The sequence below is a fragment of the Lithobates pipiens genome, unplaced genomic scaffold (assembly GCF_037356315.1).
Source record: "Lithobates pipiens isolate NorthernLeopardFrog02 unplaced genomic scaffold, aLitPip1_a1.2 Scaffold_27, whole genome shotgun sequence".
Lineage (NCBI taxonomy): Eukaryota > Metazoa > Chordata > Amphibia > Anura > Ranidae > Lithobates > Lithobates pipiens.
In genome coordinates, this window is record NW_027507788.1 from 34,677,606 (window position 1) to 34,693,836 (window position 16,231).

The 16,231-nt window shown below is 40.4% G+C and overlaps 1 protein-coding gene across 1 annotated transcript; it reads right to left on the reverse strand.

Annotated features, from left to right (window-relative positions):
- Positions 1-234: 234 nt before the first annotated feature.
- On the reverse strand, positions 235-15,937 carry LOC143933761 (chemerin-like receptor 1). Its single transcript, XM_077456761.1, has 2 exons — positions 15,819-15,937; positions 235-3,203 (listed from the first exon to the last, which is right to left on the reverse strand). Exon 2 carries the CDS (start codon positions 3,190-3,192, stop codon positions 2,095-2,097), a length of 1,098 nt encoding a protein of 365 aa, XP_077312887.1. The 5' UTR covers positions 3,193-3,203; positions 15,819-15,937; the 3' UTR covers positions 235-2,094.
- Between the last annotated feature and the right edge of the window lie 294 nt (positions 15,938-16,231).

The following is a 16,231-nucleotide window of genomic DNA, read 5'->3' on the forward strand; positions in this document are numbered from 1 at the left end:
TGAAGGAGAAAAATGACCCGTTTGCAAAATTTTATAACAAACTATTAAAACATGATTTTTTTTTTTTTTTTTTTTGCATCTTTTTTTGTTTGTTTAGCAAAAAATAAAACTCCGAGCTGTAACTAAATACCACCAAAAGAAAGCTCTATTTGTGGGAAAAAAATGATAAAAATTTCATTTGGGTACAGTGTTGTATGCCCGCGCAATTGTCATTCAAAGTGCATCAGCGCTGAAAGCTGAAAATTGGTCTGGGACTGAGGGGGGTTTAAGTGCCCAGTAAGCAAGTGGTTAAGTTAAGAGGGATTAAAAAATAAAACACAGCACCGAGAAAAGTTCTTCTTCAATTAACAATCAAAAAGCTTTAAAACGAGCCATTCCTGACCTCTCTATCTGCATGTAGTGCAAAGTAATTCATCCTCAAAGATCACAACAGAGAATCTAAAGTCAGGTCTCAGTTTGTTTCTACCAGTTTAGAAACAAAATTCTACAGAAACTCAAGAGGAAAAGAGCTGTGATTTCAGTGCATCTGCTATGAATTTTAAAGATGGATTTCTCACCGATGCTTATAGCTACAGATGTGAACAAAGGCTTGTTTTATAGTATTTTTACTGCTTGTGTAGAATGGGTTCACATTAAGGACACTTTGCGACTTATGCACACTTAAAGGAGCTGCAGGGTGTGCATGTGTTCCTGGAGGTAAATTCTTACAAACCCCAAAATATAATTTAAAAAAAAGATTGCTTGGGTTTCCACTTTAAACATAAACTGAGTAGAATTTATAGCATAGCATGGTGGCAAACAGCTGATTTTATTTACTCTCAGTCATGCTGTATGGTTTATAACATGGAATAATAACTTTGTTCTTCAGTAGAATAAATGAAATACAAGCAACCCAGCTTTCCATGACTGGCTGGCTCACCACTGCCTGTTTTTAGCACCACTACCATGTGAGATACAATTTAATATGTACATCTTGAATTTCAATGTCCAAAAGCCTAGACTAACTGGAATGCTGAATTCAGTAAGAAATATTGCCTCTGGTAGTTCCTTACACACAGGTCTCAATTAATTATTTTTGTATTAATCTTATAGATTGTTCAAATTTTTATGGAAGTCTTTCAGCCCTTTCCCCTCTTCCCTGAAGAAGACCCCCACTCCATATGTCGAAACGTGTTGGATTCTACCTGTCTGGTTGGCAGTTGGTTTGGGCTTCTTCCACCCCTTTATGTTTCATTTTCATGTGTACTCTAGTGTCATCATGTGTTTTAGCTTTTTCATTAATATGTTGTAAATTCATAAAATTTGTACTTTTTACTAAACATTCCTTCTTGAGTGTTCATGGTCCTTTAAAGTCCAGTTTTTTGAGGAAACTTTTACATGTTGTACAAGGGATGTGAACCTCGATTTTCCAATCCAATTAGTCCGATCCACCTTCTGTACACACAGGTCTCAGGGATCTCAAGTAAACTATACAGATATCTTTATTTGGTATCTCATGTACATCATTGCTACCATTTCCAAATCTTCAAAATCAATCAAGAAGACATAGTATTTGTGGCAGCACATTCAAAGTAGGATTTGCTGTTCGAAGCAATATTGCTTACCAGGAGTCACCAGTCCATTTTGAATTATAACACTGCCATAACAACAAACCAAGCATTTGTAGAAAGGTGGTGATGCGGAATCGCAGAGAAGGCCCCAAGTGACGGAGATGGGCAGTTTCACTAGCTTGCTTCATGCACATCATTGAGAAGACTAATTTTCCAACTCAAAAGTTATTTACATCCAACTTATTGAAAGTAGTTGTACACAGCTTATATAGAATAAAATACTACTATTCAAGAAGGTTCCATCTTTCCATAGCTCATAAAAAACAGTCTGGGTAGAGATTTTGTATACAGACTCAAAGGTGAAGAGTGGAAAGTCAAACACATTCTGATGAACTACGAGTCTTCAGATAATTTGATAAAATCTCTACAATTATATAATGCTTAGACAATCTTGTCTCTAGATGGCCCAAAAAATAAAATAGTACTCCTAAAGTAAAAATAATCTGTCCTGAGACTAATCTCCACCATATTGGTCCAGGCTCAGTCAGGTAAATTGGGACTCTTGGTCAGAAAGGGACCGGGGATTTCCTAGACTGTAGGTGTTCTTCCCTTGCTCCTCACTAAATGCAGTTTCGAAAGATGAAAGGATAGATCTTCTCAAGGATTCTTTAAAGTCTCTGCCCAGGAAGACATAGAGGAAAGGGTTTAAGCAGCTGTTAAAGAAAGCCAGACTGGTAGCCAGTGGACTTCCAATAAGAACAGCTGACTTTAGTCCTTTATTGTCCCAGTGGTGCATAACAACTTCCAGTACAGAAAGAATGTGATATGGGAACCAGCAGAGGAAGAAAGCAACCACAACAGATGCCATGACTTTGAAAGGCCGGCTGGACCACGAAATATGGCTTCTTCTCAACTTCAAAGCCATCAAAGAATAGAAAACTAAGATCAGTCCAAATGGTAGCAAGAACCCAAAAAGAAACCTTACAGATATCATTACTTGGTGTCTCATGTTCCTCAATGCTACTACCTCCAAGTCTTCAAAGTCATTGGAGAAGGCATAGTTATTGTAGCAGTGTGTGACATTGTTCTCATTGTCTCGTATGGTGTCCCGAAAGGCCATGTAGGGTGAACAGAGGATTAAAGCCGCCAGCCAGACAGAAAGGGCAATAGCGGAAGCCAGTCTTGGACTCCTATGGTTTTGGGCCCACACGGGTCTGACCACAGAGACACAACGGTCAGCACTGATAACGGTAAGCAGGAAGACACTTGCAAACAAATTTAGGAAAGCGATGGTGCTGTTCAGCTTGCACAGTAGAGTTCCAAATGGCCAGTTGAAACCCAGAGCAGTGTAGGTGATGCTCAATGGTAAAAAGAACGTGAAAATGAAGTCAGCGATTGCAAGGTTCAAAAACCAAACTGTATTGACGGTTCTCTTCATCTTAAACCCAGCAATCCATATCACCAAGCCATTTCCAGTGGTTCCCAGGAGAAAAGCTATGCTGTATATGATGATGGACAGATAACGGAGTGTTGTATCAATTTCTGAGGGTATCTCCTCCCCTGTCAAATATTCCTCTACTTCCTCCTCGGCCTGTAAGGCCAGGGGGTCTGGGGAGAAGTATTCTAAAGTTGAGGTTTCCATGTTAACCAGTCCTGAAAGACAAACCATGTAATGTTGATTATTGGTTCACAAGTGAAAGATTGTAGAAATTTTAATCATTTCAATACTGACACTTTCACCCCCTTCCTGCCCCGACCAATTGTCATATTTTGAATGACAATTGCGTGGCCATGCAACACTGTACCCATATGAAATTTTTATAATGATTTTTTCACACAAAGAGAGCTTTGTTTTGGTGATATTTAATCACTACTGTTTTTTTTTATACTAAATATACAAAAAAAATGAGAAAATAAAAAAAAAACATGTTTTTCTTCATTTCTATTACACACTTTTGCAAATATATTTTGTATTCTACTACATTTCTTTGGTAAAATAACCCAAATCAGTGTATATTATTTAGTCTGTAGGAAAGTTATAGAGTCAACAAACTATGATATACAGTACATATCTTAAAAATGATCCATCATGTTGTACTAATGAAATGAAATCTCATTTCTTGAGGCCTGAAAATGCCAGGACAGTGCAAATATCACCCCTTTTTGGAAAGTAGACAGTCCAAGGTATTTAGTAAGAGGCATTGCAAGTGTTTTTGAAGTTGTAATTTTTGTCACAATTTTTGGAAAATTAAGATTTTTAAAAAATATATATTTTTATTTTCAAATATTTTGTTTTTCTTTTTTTTACATACTGTCACCAGTGCAGTGCAGCATCATCATATAACTGGTGTGGAAGTGATCAAAGACACAGACTGGTGACAGTATGTAAGTAAAAATTTGTAATAATTATTTTTTCAATTTGTTTTATGTGTTATTATTTTTTGTTCTGTTTTCTAGGAATTTTTTTTTTTTTTTTTAACACATTGTGAACAGAGCAATACAGTATTATACTGTAATACTCTGGGGAAGTGATCAGGATTACATTTTTATGTACTTTATGATTGCTTATACCAGTGAATCGACAATACTGATCTAAAACGCCAGAACAGTACAACTATCCCCCAAATGACCCCTTCTTAGAAAGTAGAAAGTCCAAGGTATTTAGTAAGAATTTTGGGAAAATTAAGAAATTAAAATACATTTTTTTTTCAAATTTCTTACATACTGATACAGTACAGCATCATCGTATGACTGATATGGCAGTGATCAGGGTACTGCCTAATAACAAAATATGTATATTTTTTCTTTTTCTAACATTTTTTTTTGTTTTCACTATTTTCTTTTTATTTATTTAATTTTTTTTACATACTGTCGTCAGAATAGTTTAGTGTCACCATAGAGACACTGTACTACTCTGGGGGGGGGGGTGATTAGGAATTTTTTAACACTGTTATACACAATAATTTTAATGCCCTGTACACACGGTCGGACTTTCTGATGGAAAATGTGCGATCGGATCTTGTTGTCGGAAAATCTGATCGTGTGTGGGCTCCATCGGACTTTTTTCATCTGAATTTCCGACACACAAAGTTTGAGAGCTGGATCAAAAATTTTCCGACAACAAAATCCAATTGTTTAAATTCCGATCGTGTGTAGACAATTCCGATGGACACACATGCTCAGAATAAATTACGAGACAAAAGCTATTGGCTACTGGCCTCTTTATAGTCCCGTCGTACGTGTTTTACGTCGCTGCATTCAGAACGATCGTATTTTGTGCGACCGTGTATATGCAAGACAAGTTTGGGCCAAAATCCGTCTGAAAAAATCCGACGGATTTTGTTGTCAGAATGTCCGACCATGTCTATGGGGCATAACTGTCATGAATGGCTTTTATTAATGACAGCTTGGTTACTACTGTGATGCTGTGATTGGCTACAGCTAATCACATGATACAGGGTGACAGGTGCCATGTGATAGCTGTGGGCCAATCACAGCATGACAACAGTGGAAGCCATTCATGACAATTGTGCTTACATTGTAATCGTGTGATCACTTTCATTGGTCATATCGATCACATAAACGCCAGTGGTCCAGAAAATGTGTTAAAATTGTCCGCCGTTTCCGCCATAATGCTGCAGTCCCGATAAAAATCGCAGATCGCTGCCACTACTAGTAAAAAAAAAAAAATTAATTAATAATAAAAATGCCATAAAAACTATCCCCTATTTTGTAGACGCTATAACCTTTGGCGCAAACCAATCAATATACACGTATTGCGATTTTTTTTTACCAAAAATATGTAGAAGAATACGTATCGGCCTAAACTGAGGAAAAAAATTGATTTTTTTTTATATGTTTTTGGGGGATATTTATTATAGCAAAAAGTAAAAAATAATGTTTTTTTTTTCAAAATTGTTACACTTTTTTTGTTTATAGCGCAAAAAATAAAAACCGCAGAGGTGATGAAATACCACCAAAAGAAAGCTCTATTTGTGGGAAAAAAAGGACGTCAATTTTATTTGGTTACAACGTCGCACAGCCGCGCAATTGTCAGTTAAAGCGACACAGTGCCAAATCGTAAAAAGTGCTCTGGTCAGGAAGGGATGTAAAATCTTCCGGGGCTAAAGCGGTTAAATAAAGCCTTTCTAGGCTACCTTATTTTAGGTTCACTTCTCAATGCAATGTAGACATGTCATAGCTGATAGGAGGGGGTAGCCGGGTGCTGTACCTAGTTTTCTGGAAACATCAAAGCACCCCACCTCAGTACTCCTCTTTAGAGCCCTCAGTCCTAATGGTGGGCTCTGCCTTTTGGGTGGAGATATGCAGAGAACAAAATGCCTTGGTGGGTCGATATAAGTCTGTAGGAGTCGGCATCCTTAGGCAGACGATATTTGCATGCAGACCGCCCTGGGTAACCGACGGCAACTCGAAAGGTTAAAATCCAATCCACTTTATTGAAATTGATGTTGGGGTAAAATTCCAGGAACAAGACAGTCGACGCGTTTCAGCCAGGAAAAAAAAGGACGTCAATTTTGTTTGGGGGCCACCTCGCACGACCGCGCAATTGTCAGTTAAAGCGACTCAGTGCCGAATCGCAAAAAATTCTCTGGTCATGAAGTAGGTAAATTCTTACAGTGCTGAAATGGTTAAACTTTTATTAATTTTCAACATATCCATTAAGACATACTTCATATCTTGAGTATTCACATATTTATAAAAATAGATACATCTTTTCCCATAAAAACCCTTCCCCCTCTCATGAAACCAAAAACAAAATAATAACAATTAAACCAAAGAAGAAAAAAATGGGGGACATTTTTAAAACTTCTTCCCCTTCTCTCTTCCCTTTCTTATTCTTATGCATTATTTTTTACTTTTTGCTATAATAAATATAAAAAAAATATATATAAAAAAAATATTTTTTTCCTCAGTTTAGGCCAATACGCATTCTTCTACATATTTTTGGTTAAAAAAAATCGCAATAAGAGATTATTGATTGGTTTGCGCAAAAGTTATAGCGCCTACAAAATAGGGGATAGTTTTATGGCATTTTTATTATTAATTTTTTTTTTTGTAAATGCCGGCGATCAGCAATTTTTATCGTGACTGAGACATTATGGTGGACACGCCGGACATTTTTGGGACCATTGTCTTTTATACAGCAATCAGTGCTATACAAATGCACTGATTCCTGTGTAAAAGACACTGCCAATGAATGGGGTTAACCACTAGGGGGCAGTGTAGGGGTTAAGTGAGTCCTAGGGGGCGTGTTTATAACTGAGGGGGGGGCGTGGCTGTGTGTGAAAAGTTACTGATCTCTGCTTCCGATCACAGGGATCAGAGATCGGTGACACTGTCACTAGGCAGAACGGGGAGATGTTTGTTTACATTAGCATCTCCCTGTTATTCCTCCCCGTGAGGTGATCTCAGGTATCCCCGCGGCGATGGAGTCTGCGGGACCCGTGACCCGACTCACGGAGCTTGCCGCGGGCACGTGCCACCTCTTAAAGGGCAATGTACAGGTACGTGATTCTGCCTGTACGAGCTCTTCTGCCAACGTATATCGGCGTGAGGCGGTCGGCAATCGGTTAAGTTGACCTCTCTCTTCCAATCCAACAAAGTTGGACATCTAATTTGTTTCCGTAGCCTCGGAATTAATAATTTGGCGGCATTTAGTAAGTGCGGGATGACACTTTTCTTATAGGATCTAATGCTGCGTACCACGCGATCGGGATTCTCATACATACATAGAAATAAAAATGTGCCACATCCTAGAATATCAAACTGCCCTCCCAGCTCAGCCCGCCCCTGTTCAAAGGCCAGTCCTGCTAAAGGGAACTGCTTTCCTGCTATGGAAAAAGTACAGGAGCGCCGTTCCCATGCGTTCCCGCAGGACTCCATCCCTGCTTGTGCTCATCCACTAAAAATATACAACAATAAATCATACAACAGTACTACTTGATGGGAACAATCTGTTATAAGATGTAAGTACAGATCTATATAATCCAGCCCCCAGCACTCTGTATGTACAGATGATGAGAATATAATTGATGACCATTCCATGCATCCATTATCCAAGTTCTGATTGGCTGCAGATTCCCCCCCCCTCCCCCACACTCACTATCTCCTCCGATTCTTCTGTCAACTTATCCCTTCACTGCATCTGCTGAAGAACACATCATCCTGAAAGTTTGCACAATATTAGAATTCTCCTAGAAAAAATTCAGCTCCCCTTCTCCCTTCCTCTGGCCAGCCAAGGCCCAAGAGAGCTCCGCCTCCCAGTCCTCTCAACACCCCACACTGGTGATTGGACGGGGGGGGGGAGTCAGAGGTAACAGGGATAAGAGGGGGATGAGGGGGGGGGGGGAGACAGGAAGGAGCTTTGAATGGCAAACACACAGCATAGGCACCGTGTATTCTCTACAACGCTGCTGCTGTCTCACAGTGACAGGTGTGCTGATGGTCCCCCCTGCCTGAATGGTCTGTCTCTGTTCTGGGCTGAATCATGTGCCCGGGTTGCAGGCAGTACAAAACCCGGGCACATGATTCAAGACCCGTACTGTCCAGGTGAATCTCGGACAGATGACAACCCTACCCCTGTCCCAGCAGTTGGCAGTAGAAAGGAGGACAGAACTCCTCCTACAGATCTTGTGCTTCTCTGGGCTTGTCTCTGCACCACCCCCCTGCTTCCCTGTCTCAGCAGTCGGCAGCAAAGAGGAGGATAGAACTCCTCCTACAGATCCTGTGCTTCTCCATACAGCCATGGAGAGGCTCACCTCTGCCCCCCGTCTCAGCAGTTGGCAGCAAATAGGAGGATAGAACTCCTCCTACAGATCCTGTGCTTCTCCATACAGCCACGGAGAGGCTCACCTCTGCCCCCCATCTCAGCAGTTGGTAGCAAAGAGGAGGATAGAACTCCTCCTACGGATCCTGTGCTTCTCCATACAGCTCCGGAGAGGCTCACCTCTGCCCCCGTCTCAGCAGTTGGCAGCAAAGAGGAGGATAGAACTCCTCCTACAGATCCTGTGCTTCTCCATTCAGCCGTGGTGAGGCTCACCTCTGCCCCCCATCTCAGCAGTTGGCAGCAGAGAGGAGGACAGAACTCCTCCTGCAGATTCAGAAGAAACAAAAAATAGGGGGACTTTTTAGGCACAATTTGACAAGGTATACAATAAATGTTAAACAAATTTTTATTGTTATAAAAACATAGAAAATGATTCTTTTAAAACAAGTTTACCACTGATATTCTAGGATGTGGCACAATTTTTATCCACATTATCACCACATGTGTTGATACAATAACAAATCGGTTCCTCCTACAGATTCGGTGCGTCTCTCTGCAGCAACAGCTCCCTCTCCGCCTCTCCTGAGCTGACTCCCATCCTCCTCTGGTCCTCCTCCAGACCCTGCGCTTTTTGCTTTCTAGCTCCGCCTCAGCTAAGGGAGAGTGGGGGACACGTGACATCTGATGGTGGGGGGAAGGGGTCTCTGGACATCTGCTCTTACAGATACAACTGGCCCTTTGAGGGCAACCATTATGCTGAGGTGGCCAGCAATGAAATGAAGTGTGACAGCCCCGATCTAACAGAGATTTGCATCACAGCAGCAACAACAACAAAAAAGGAATTTGGAAATTCGGAGGCAGATGAGACTAATAGAGGGAAATTTTCTACTTCAATAGAATTTAATTTTTATTTTTTTAAACAGAATTTGGTGACACTATAATTAATCCCCATCCCCTCCTACCTCTCCGTCCTGCACATATCGCTAATTTTGCATCATCAGGCAGTGCTTTGTGGTTTTTAAAAATGTTAAACCCTTTTTTAAGCTTGCTGGTATTTTAAGAACGGCTTCTGTTTCCTCTTTGTATTTCTTGGAAAATTATTTAAATGTTGTTCCTTGGCAAATTTCAAAAGTGTGGTCAGCCTGACTGTTTTTAGGTGGATTCCATTAAGTTTAAAGTTTAAAAGTGTAAGTTTAGAGTAAGGGAGGGTTATTTATTATTATTATTTTTTTTATATAATGATTTTATGATGATGATTATTATTATTGTTATTATTTTGTTTTTTTTATTTATTATTAATGTTATTTTATGCTGATGATGATTATTATTGGTATTACTTTGTTTTTTATTTAATATTAATGTCATTTTATGATGATTGTTATTATTGTTATTATTTTGTTTTTTATTTATTATTAATGTTATTTTATGATGATGATATTTATTATTGTTATTATTTTGTTTTTTTATTTATTATTAATGTTATTTTATAAGATGTTTGTTATTATTGTTATTATTTAGTTTTTTATTTATTATTAATGTTATTTTATGATGATGATGATTATAATTGTTATTACTTTGTTTTTTTATTTATTGTTAATGTTATTTTATGCTGATGATTATTATTATTGTTATTGTTTTGTTTTTTTATTTGTTATTAATGTTATTTTATGATGAGGATTATTACTATTGTTATAATTTTGTTTTTTAGTCATTATTAATGTTATTTTATGATGATTATTATTGTTATTATTTAGTTTTTTATTTATTATTAATGTTATTTTATGATGATGATTATTATTATTGTTATTATTTAGTTTTTTATTTATTATTAATGTCATTTTATGATGATTATTATTATTGTTATTATTTCGTTTTTTATTTATTATTAATGTTATTTTATGATGATTATTATTATGTTATTATTTTGTTTTTTATTTATAATTAATGTTGTTTTATGATGATGATTATTATTATTGTTATTGTTTTGTTTTTTATTTATTATTAATGTTATTTTATGATGATTATTATTATTGTTATCATTTCGTTTTTTTATTTATTATTAATGTTATTTTATGGTGATTATTATTATTGTTATTTTTTATTTATTTATTATTATTGTTAATTATTATATTTTTTTTTTAACCAAGCAGAACTAAAGGCAAACTTTTCTTTTTTTCGTGTTAGATAGAATAAGGAAGAGTTATAATCCCTGTCAGGCTTTTTTTTTATTTTTGCTCTCTGTTTCCCATTGAGAAAATTCCCCTTCAATTCCTGTCCCATAGCTAAAACAGGAAGTAAGGCAATCCCCGGTTGTCACCAGAACTAGTGTCCCCATTGGAAGATTTCCCCTTTATTTCTGTTCGGGGGGGAAACCCAAAATGTGGGTCTCAGTGAAAATGGTAAACATTACATACTGTATAGAGAGGGTGAATCTGCTCACTGGGGGCACAGACAGCAATAAAACCTGACAGGGGTTCTAATCCCTCTCCACTCTATCCAAAAATAAAAAAAAAGAGGTTTGCCTTTAGTTATACAGTTATATATAGTTATATACTTCAGTTATACTGCAGCAGGGTGGCCCACTGCCCTGCATCATGTTCATGATCTTGTTATTTCTGGGCATTGCCCATCAGTGCTGCCTATCAGTGCCCATCAGTCGGTGCCACCTATCAGTGCCCATCATTGCTGCCTATCAGTGCCCATCAGTGCTGTCTCTCAGTGCTGCCTATCAGTGACCATCGGGGATGCCTATCAGTGCCTATAAGTCAATGCCTACTGTCAGTGCTCATCAGTGCCACCCATCTGTGCTGCCTATCGGTGCCCATCAGTTAGTGCCACTTATCCATGCCCATCAGTGCTGTCTATCAGTGCAGCCTATCAGTGACCATTCTTCAGTGCCCCCTATTAGTGCTGCCATACAGTGCAGTCCATCCGTGCCGCCCATTGTTGCTGCCCATCAGTGCCGCCTATCACTGCCCATTAGTGCAGCCTATCAGTGCCAATCAGTGCTGTCTATCAGTGCAGCCTATCAGTGCCCATGAGTCAGTGTCCATCTGTGCCGCCCATCAGTGCAGCCTACCAGTGCCAATCAGTGCTGTCTTATCAGGGCAGCTATCAGTGCCCATCAGTCAGCGCCACCTATCAGTGCCCATCAGTGCTACCTATCAATGCCCATCAGTGCCGCCTATCAGTGACCATCAGTCATTGCCACCTATCAGAGCCGCCCATCAGTGTTGCCTATCAGTGCCGCCCATAAGTGCCAATCAGTGCTGCCTATCAGTGTCCTTTAGTGCCGCCTATCAGTGTCCTTTAGACCCCTTTCACACTGGGGCGTTTTTCAGGCGTTTTTCATGCGCTTTAGCGTTAAAAAAAGCGCCTGTAAACTGCTTGAAAGAAGCCTCATCTGCAGTCCCAATGTGAAAGCCCAAGTGCTTTAAGAACCCTTTCACAATGTCAGCGCCCGAAAAATGCTCGTAAAGCGCCGCTTAATCTAGCAGCGCTTTACCAGTGTTTTTCGAGCGTTATTGGGGCGCTTTTAACCCCTGCTAGTGGCCAAATAAAGGGTTAAAAGCGCCCACAAAACGCTGCTGCCAATAGCGTTTTTCAGGCGTTTTTCTGGCGTTTTACAGCCGCTTCCCATTGATTTCAATGGGAAGGGGCGCTTTATTCACCGCTCCAAAAGCGCTGCAAAGAAGCTGCTTGCAGGACTTTTTTTTACGCCCTGCCAGCGCAGCGCCTTGGTGTGAAAGCACTCGGGCTTTTACATTGGGATTGCAGTTGCAGCTTCTTTCAGGCGCATTTTTTAACGCTGAAGCGCCTGAAAAACGCTCCCGTATGAAAGGGATCTCGGTGTGAAAGCACTCGGGCTTTTACATTGGGATTGCAGTTGCGGCTTCTTTCAGGCGTATTTTTTAACGCTAAAGCGCATGAAAAACGCCTGAAAAACGCCCCAGTGTGAAAGGGGTCTTAGTGCGGCCTATCAGTACCCATCAGTGCCGGCCACCCTGGCTGTGCTGCCATTCGCAGCGGGTCCTGGCCAATAATTTCTGTCCGGAACCTGCCGATCGGCTGAGTGAATGGCAGAGGAGAGCCCTGTGTAGGTAAACAACACAGAGCTCCACAGACTGCAGCAATGTGCCGTGTTTTTTTTTCTCCTTGCACGTAAAAGCATTTTTTTCCACCAAAGAAATGTAGCAGAATACATTTTGGCCTAAATTTATGAAGAAATTAAATTAGATTTTTTGTATTTGTTTGTATTTATTGGTCTTATTTCTCTAATATAGCACAAAAAAGCTCTATTTAATATACATTTAATTTGGGTACAATGTTGCATGACTACTCTGGATGAAGGAGCACAGGAGGCACAACATCCCAGTGTTTATATTAACCCCTCAACCCCCTTAAATATTTATCTGATTTCTCACTCAATCCAGTGCTGTGCCCCTCACTAGCGGCTTTCTCCTCTCTCTCTCTCTGCATTCACGGGACACTGAGGCAGCAGTGGAAGTCATTGGCTCTTGCTTCTGTCAATCATATGCTGTGAGCAGAGTGTAGGGGCGGGGACAAGCTGCTGTGTGTGTCTATGGATGCACACAGCCCAGCTCCTGTGCAAGCCCACACATCTATACCCAGCAAGTGGCTTGCATTGGGATCAGACACAAAAAAGGAAGACCCGAGAGCTCGGGGGCCCTGAAAGAGGAGGTTTGGGGCTGCTTTGTGCAATTCCATATTTATTATTTTAGAAAGAAAATCATCAGTGCCCATCAGTGCTGCCTATCAGTGCCCATCAGTGCTGCCTATCACTGCCCATCAGTGCAACCTATGAGTGCCCATCAGTACAGACTATCAGTGCCCATCAGTGCTGCCTTTTAATGCCCATCAGTGCTGCCTATCAGTGCCCATCAGTGTAGCCTATCACTGCCCACCAGTGCAACCTATGAGTGCCCATCAGTACAGACTATCAGTGCCCATCAGTGCCGCCTATCAGTGCCTCTTCATCAATGCCGGCCATCAGTGCACATCAGTGCTACCTATCAGTGCCCATCAGTGCTGCCTATCACTGCCCACCAGTGCAACCTATGAGTGCCCATCAGTACAGACTATCAGTGCCGCCTTTTAATGCTGGCCATCAGTGCTGCCTATCAGTGCTCATCAGTTTAGCCTATCACTGCCCACCAGTGCAACCTATGAGTGCCCATCAGTACAGACTATCAGTACCCATCAGTTCAGTCTCATCAGTGCCCATCAGTGCTGCCTATCAGTGCCTCTTCATCTATGCCGCCCATCCGTGAACATCAGTGCCACCTACCAGTGCCCATCAGTGCCACCTATCAGTGCCCATCAGTGCCGCCTATCAGTGCCCATCAGTGCTGCTTCATCAGTAGCTCCTCATCAGTGTTCATCAGTGCTGCTTCATTAGTGTCACCTCATCAGTGCCCATCAGTGAAGGATAAAAATGTTGGAATAATAAAATAAAAAAATTACTTATTTTGCAAAATTTTATAACAGAAATTGAAAATTTTAGTAAATGTTTGGTCTTTTTTCGTTTGTTTATCAAAAAACGAAAACACCCAGAGGTGATTAAATACCACCAAAATAAAGATAATGATAAAAATGTCAAACGAGTACAATGTAGCATGACCGCGCAATTGTCATTCAAAGGGTGGCAGCGCTGAAAGCTGATGATGGCCTTTGCAGGAAGGGGGTGAAAGTGCCCGGTATTGAAGCTGTTAATGAACAGTAGAGTACAGGGTCATTACATAGTGGATGTGTATGGATTATTTTTTGAGACTAATGCCGCGTACACACGATCGGACTTTCCGACAACAAATGTTTGATGTGAGCTTGTTCTCAGAAATTCCGACTGTGTGTTTGCTCCATCGGACATTTGCTGTCGGAATTTCCGACAACAAATGTTTGAGAGCTGGTTCTCAAATTTTCCAACAACAAAACTTGTTGTCGGAAATTCCGATCGTCTGTACACAATTCCGACGCACAAAGTTTCACGCATGCTCGGAATCAAGCAGAAGAGCCGCACTGGCTATTGAACTTCATTGTTCTCCTCTCGTCGTATGTGTTGTAGGTTACGGAGTTCTTAGCGGTCGGAATTTCCGACAACATTTATGTGACCGTGTGTATGCAAGACAAGTTTGAGCCAACATCCTTCGGAAAAAAATCCACAGTTTTGTTGTCGGAATGTCTGATCGTGTGTATGTGGCATAAGGCTATGTACACACGAAAGGTTTTTCTGACAACAAAACCGTTGGCTCAAACTTGTCTTGCATACACACGGTCACACAAAGTTGTCGGAAAATCTGATCGTTCTGAACGCAGTGACGTAAAACACATACGACAGGGCTATAAATGAGCCAGTAGCCAATAGCTTTCATCTGGTAATTTATTCTGAGCATGTGCGGCACTTTGTCTGTCAGAATTGTCTACACATGATCGGAATTGTAACGATCGGATTTTGTTGTCGGAAAATTTTTGATCCAGCTCTCAAACTTTGTGTGTCAGAAATTTCTGACGAAAAAAGTCAGATGGAGCTCACACACACGATCGGATTTTCTGACAACACGATCTGATCGCACATTTTCCGTAGGAAAGTCCAATCGTGTGTACAGAGCATAAAGCCCTGTACACAAGATAGGATTTTCCAACAACAAAACCGTGGATTTTTTTCCGATGGATGTTGGCTCAAACTTGTCTTGCATACACACGGTCGAACAAATGTTGTCGGAAATTCCAACCGCCAAGAACGCGGCGACATACAACACGTACGACGAGCCGAGAAAAATTAAGTTCAATAGCCAGTGCGGCTCTTCTGCTAGATTCCGAGCATGTGTGGAATTTTGTGCGTCGGAATTGTGTACACACGATCGGAAAGTCCTACGACAAGTTTTGTTGTCGGAAAATTTGAGAACCAGATCTCAAACATTTGTTGTCGGAAATTCAGACAACAAATGTTCTATGGAGCCTACACAAGGTCTGACTTTCCGACAACAAGCTCACATCGAACATTTGTTGACGGAAAATCCGATCGTGTGTACGGGGCATAAGGATATCATTCAGTGTCACTTCAAGGTCCTTCCTGTTGTGAAGTGACAATTGTCCCTGAGTTGTGCCCCTGCATTGTCCTATAATAGAGAAGGTGGATCTCCCCATTGAAGGACCAGAACAACAATAAAAATCCGACAAGTGTTCTAATACTTCCACATTATTTTCAAAACAAACAAAAAAAAAAGCAAAAGTTTTGCTGTGTGTTTTAAAGAGTTTGCAGATTTATTTGGATAAGTCAATAAATATATATTAAAAAGTCTCAGGCTGGTCATATTTGCATTTCCCTTAAATGTTTTAAGAAACATAATAATAATAGTAATAATAATAATAGTAATAGATAAAGTAAAGAGTTGCACCAACCAGAGCAGCTATAGAATGAGCCCAGCCATACATTGCAGTGAAGGGGTTTGCTGGTCTCTTACCTGTACAAGAATGTCCTTTCTTCCTAGACTTGTCCTCCAGGATCTGGATCTCCGGCACAAAGAATCAGCTGGAATATGGAGAAGCGGCTCCCTTTGTGAATCACAACTGCTCAGCCCCTTCCAGATGTAACCTCTTCCCTGCTGGAAACCACGGAGGAAGAGTGCGGCTGCTCTGCCCAAAGGATAATGATGGGGAGTTTTCTGGATGTTCCCAAAGGACCGCGTTCATGGCTCCCTCTATTTTGGGATGGTTGAGTACCGTCCTTCATACTTTTCTTGTTTGCTGTAACAGTTACATTTTCAGGACAAGCTTTTGGAGTGTCTACCTTCATCTTCTCACTCCAAGCAGTACTGATACACAAACATTTGGCAAAATCAGTTGACTTATGCGTATAATCATATAAATTAACCCC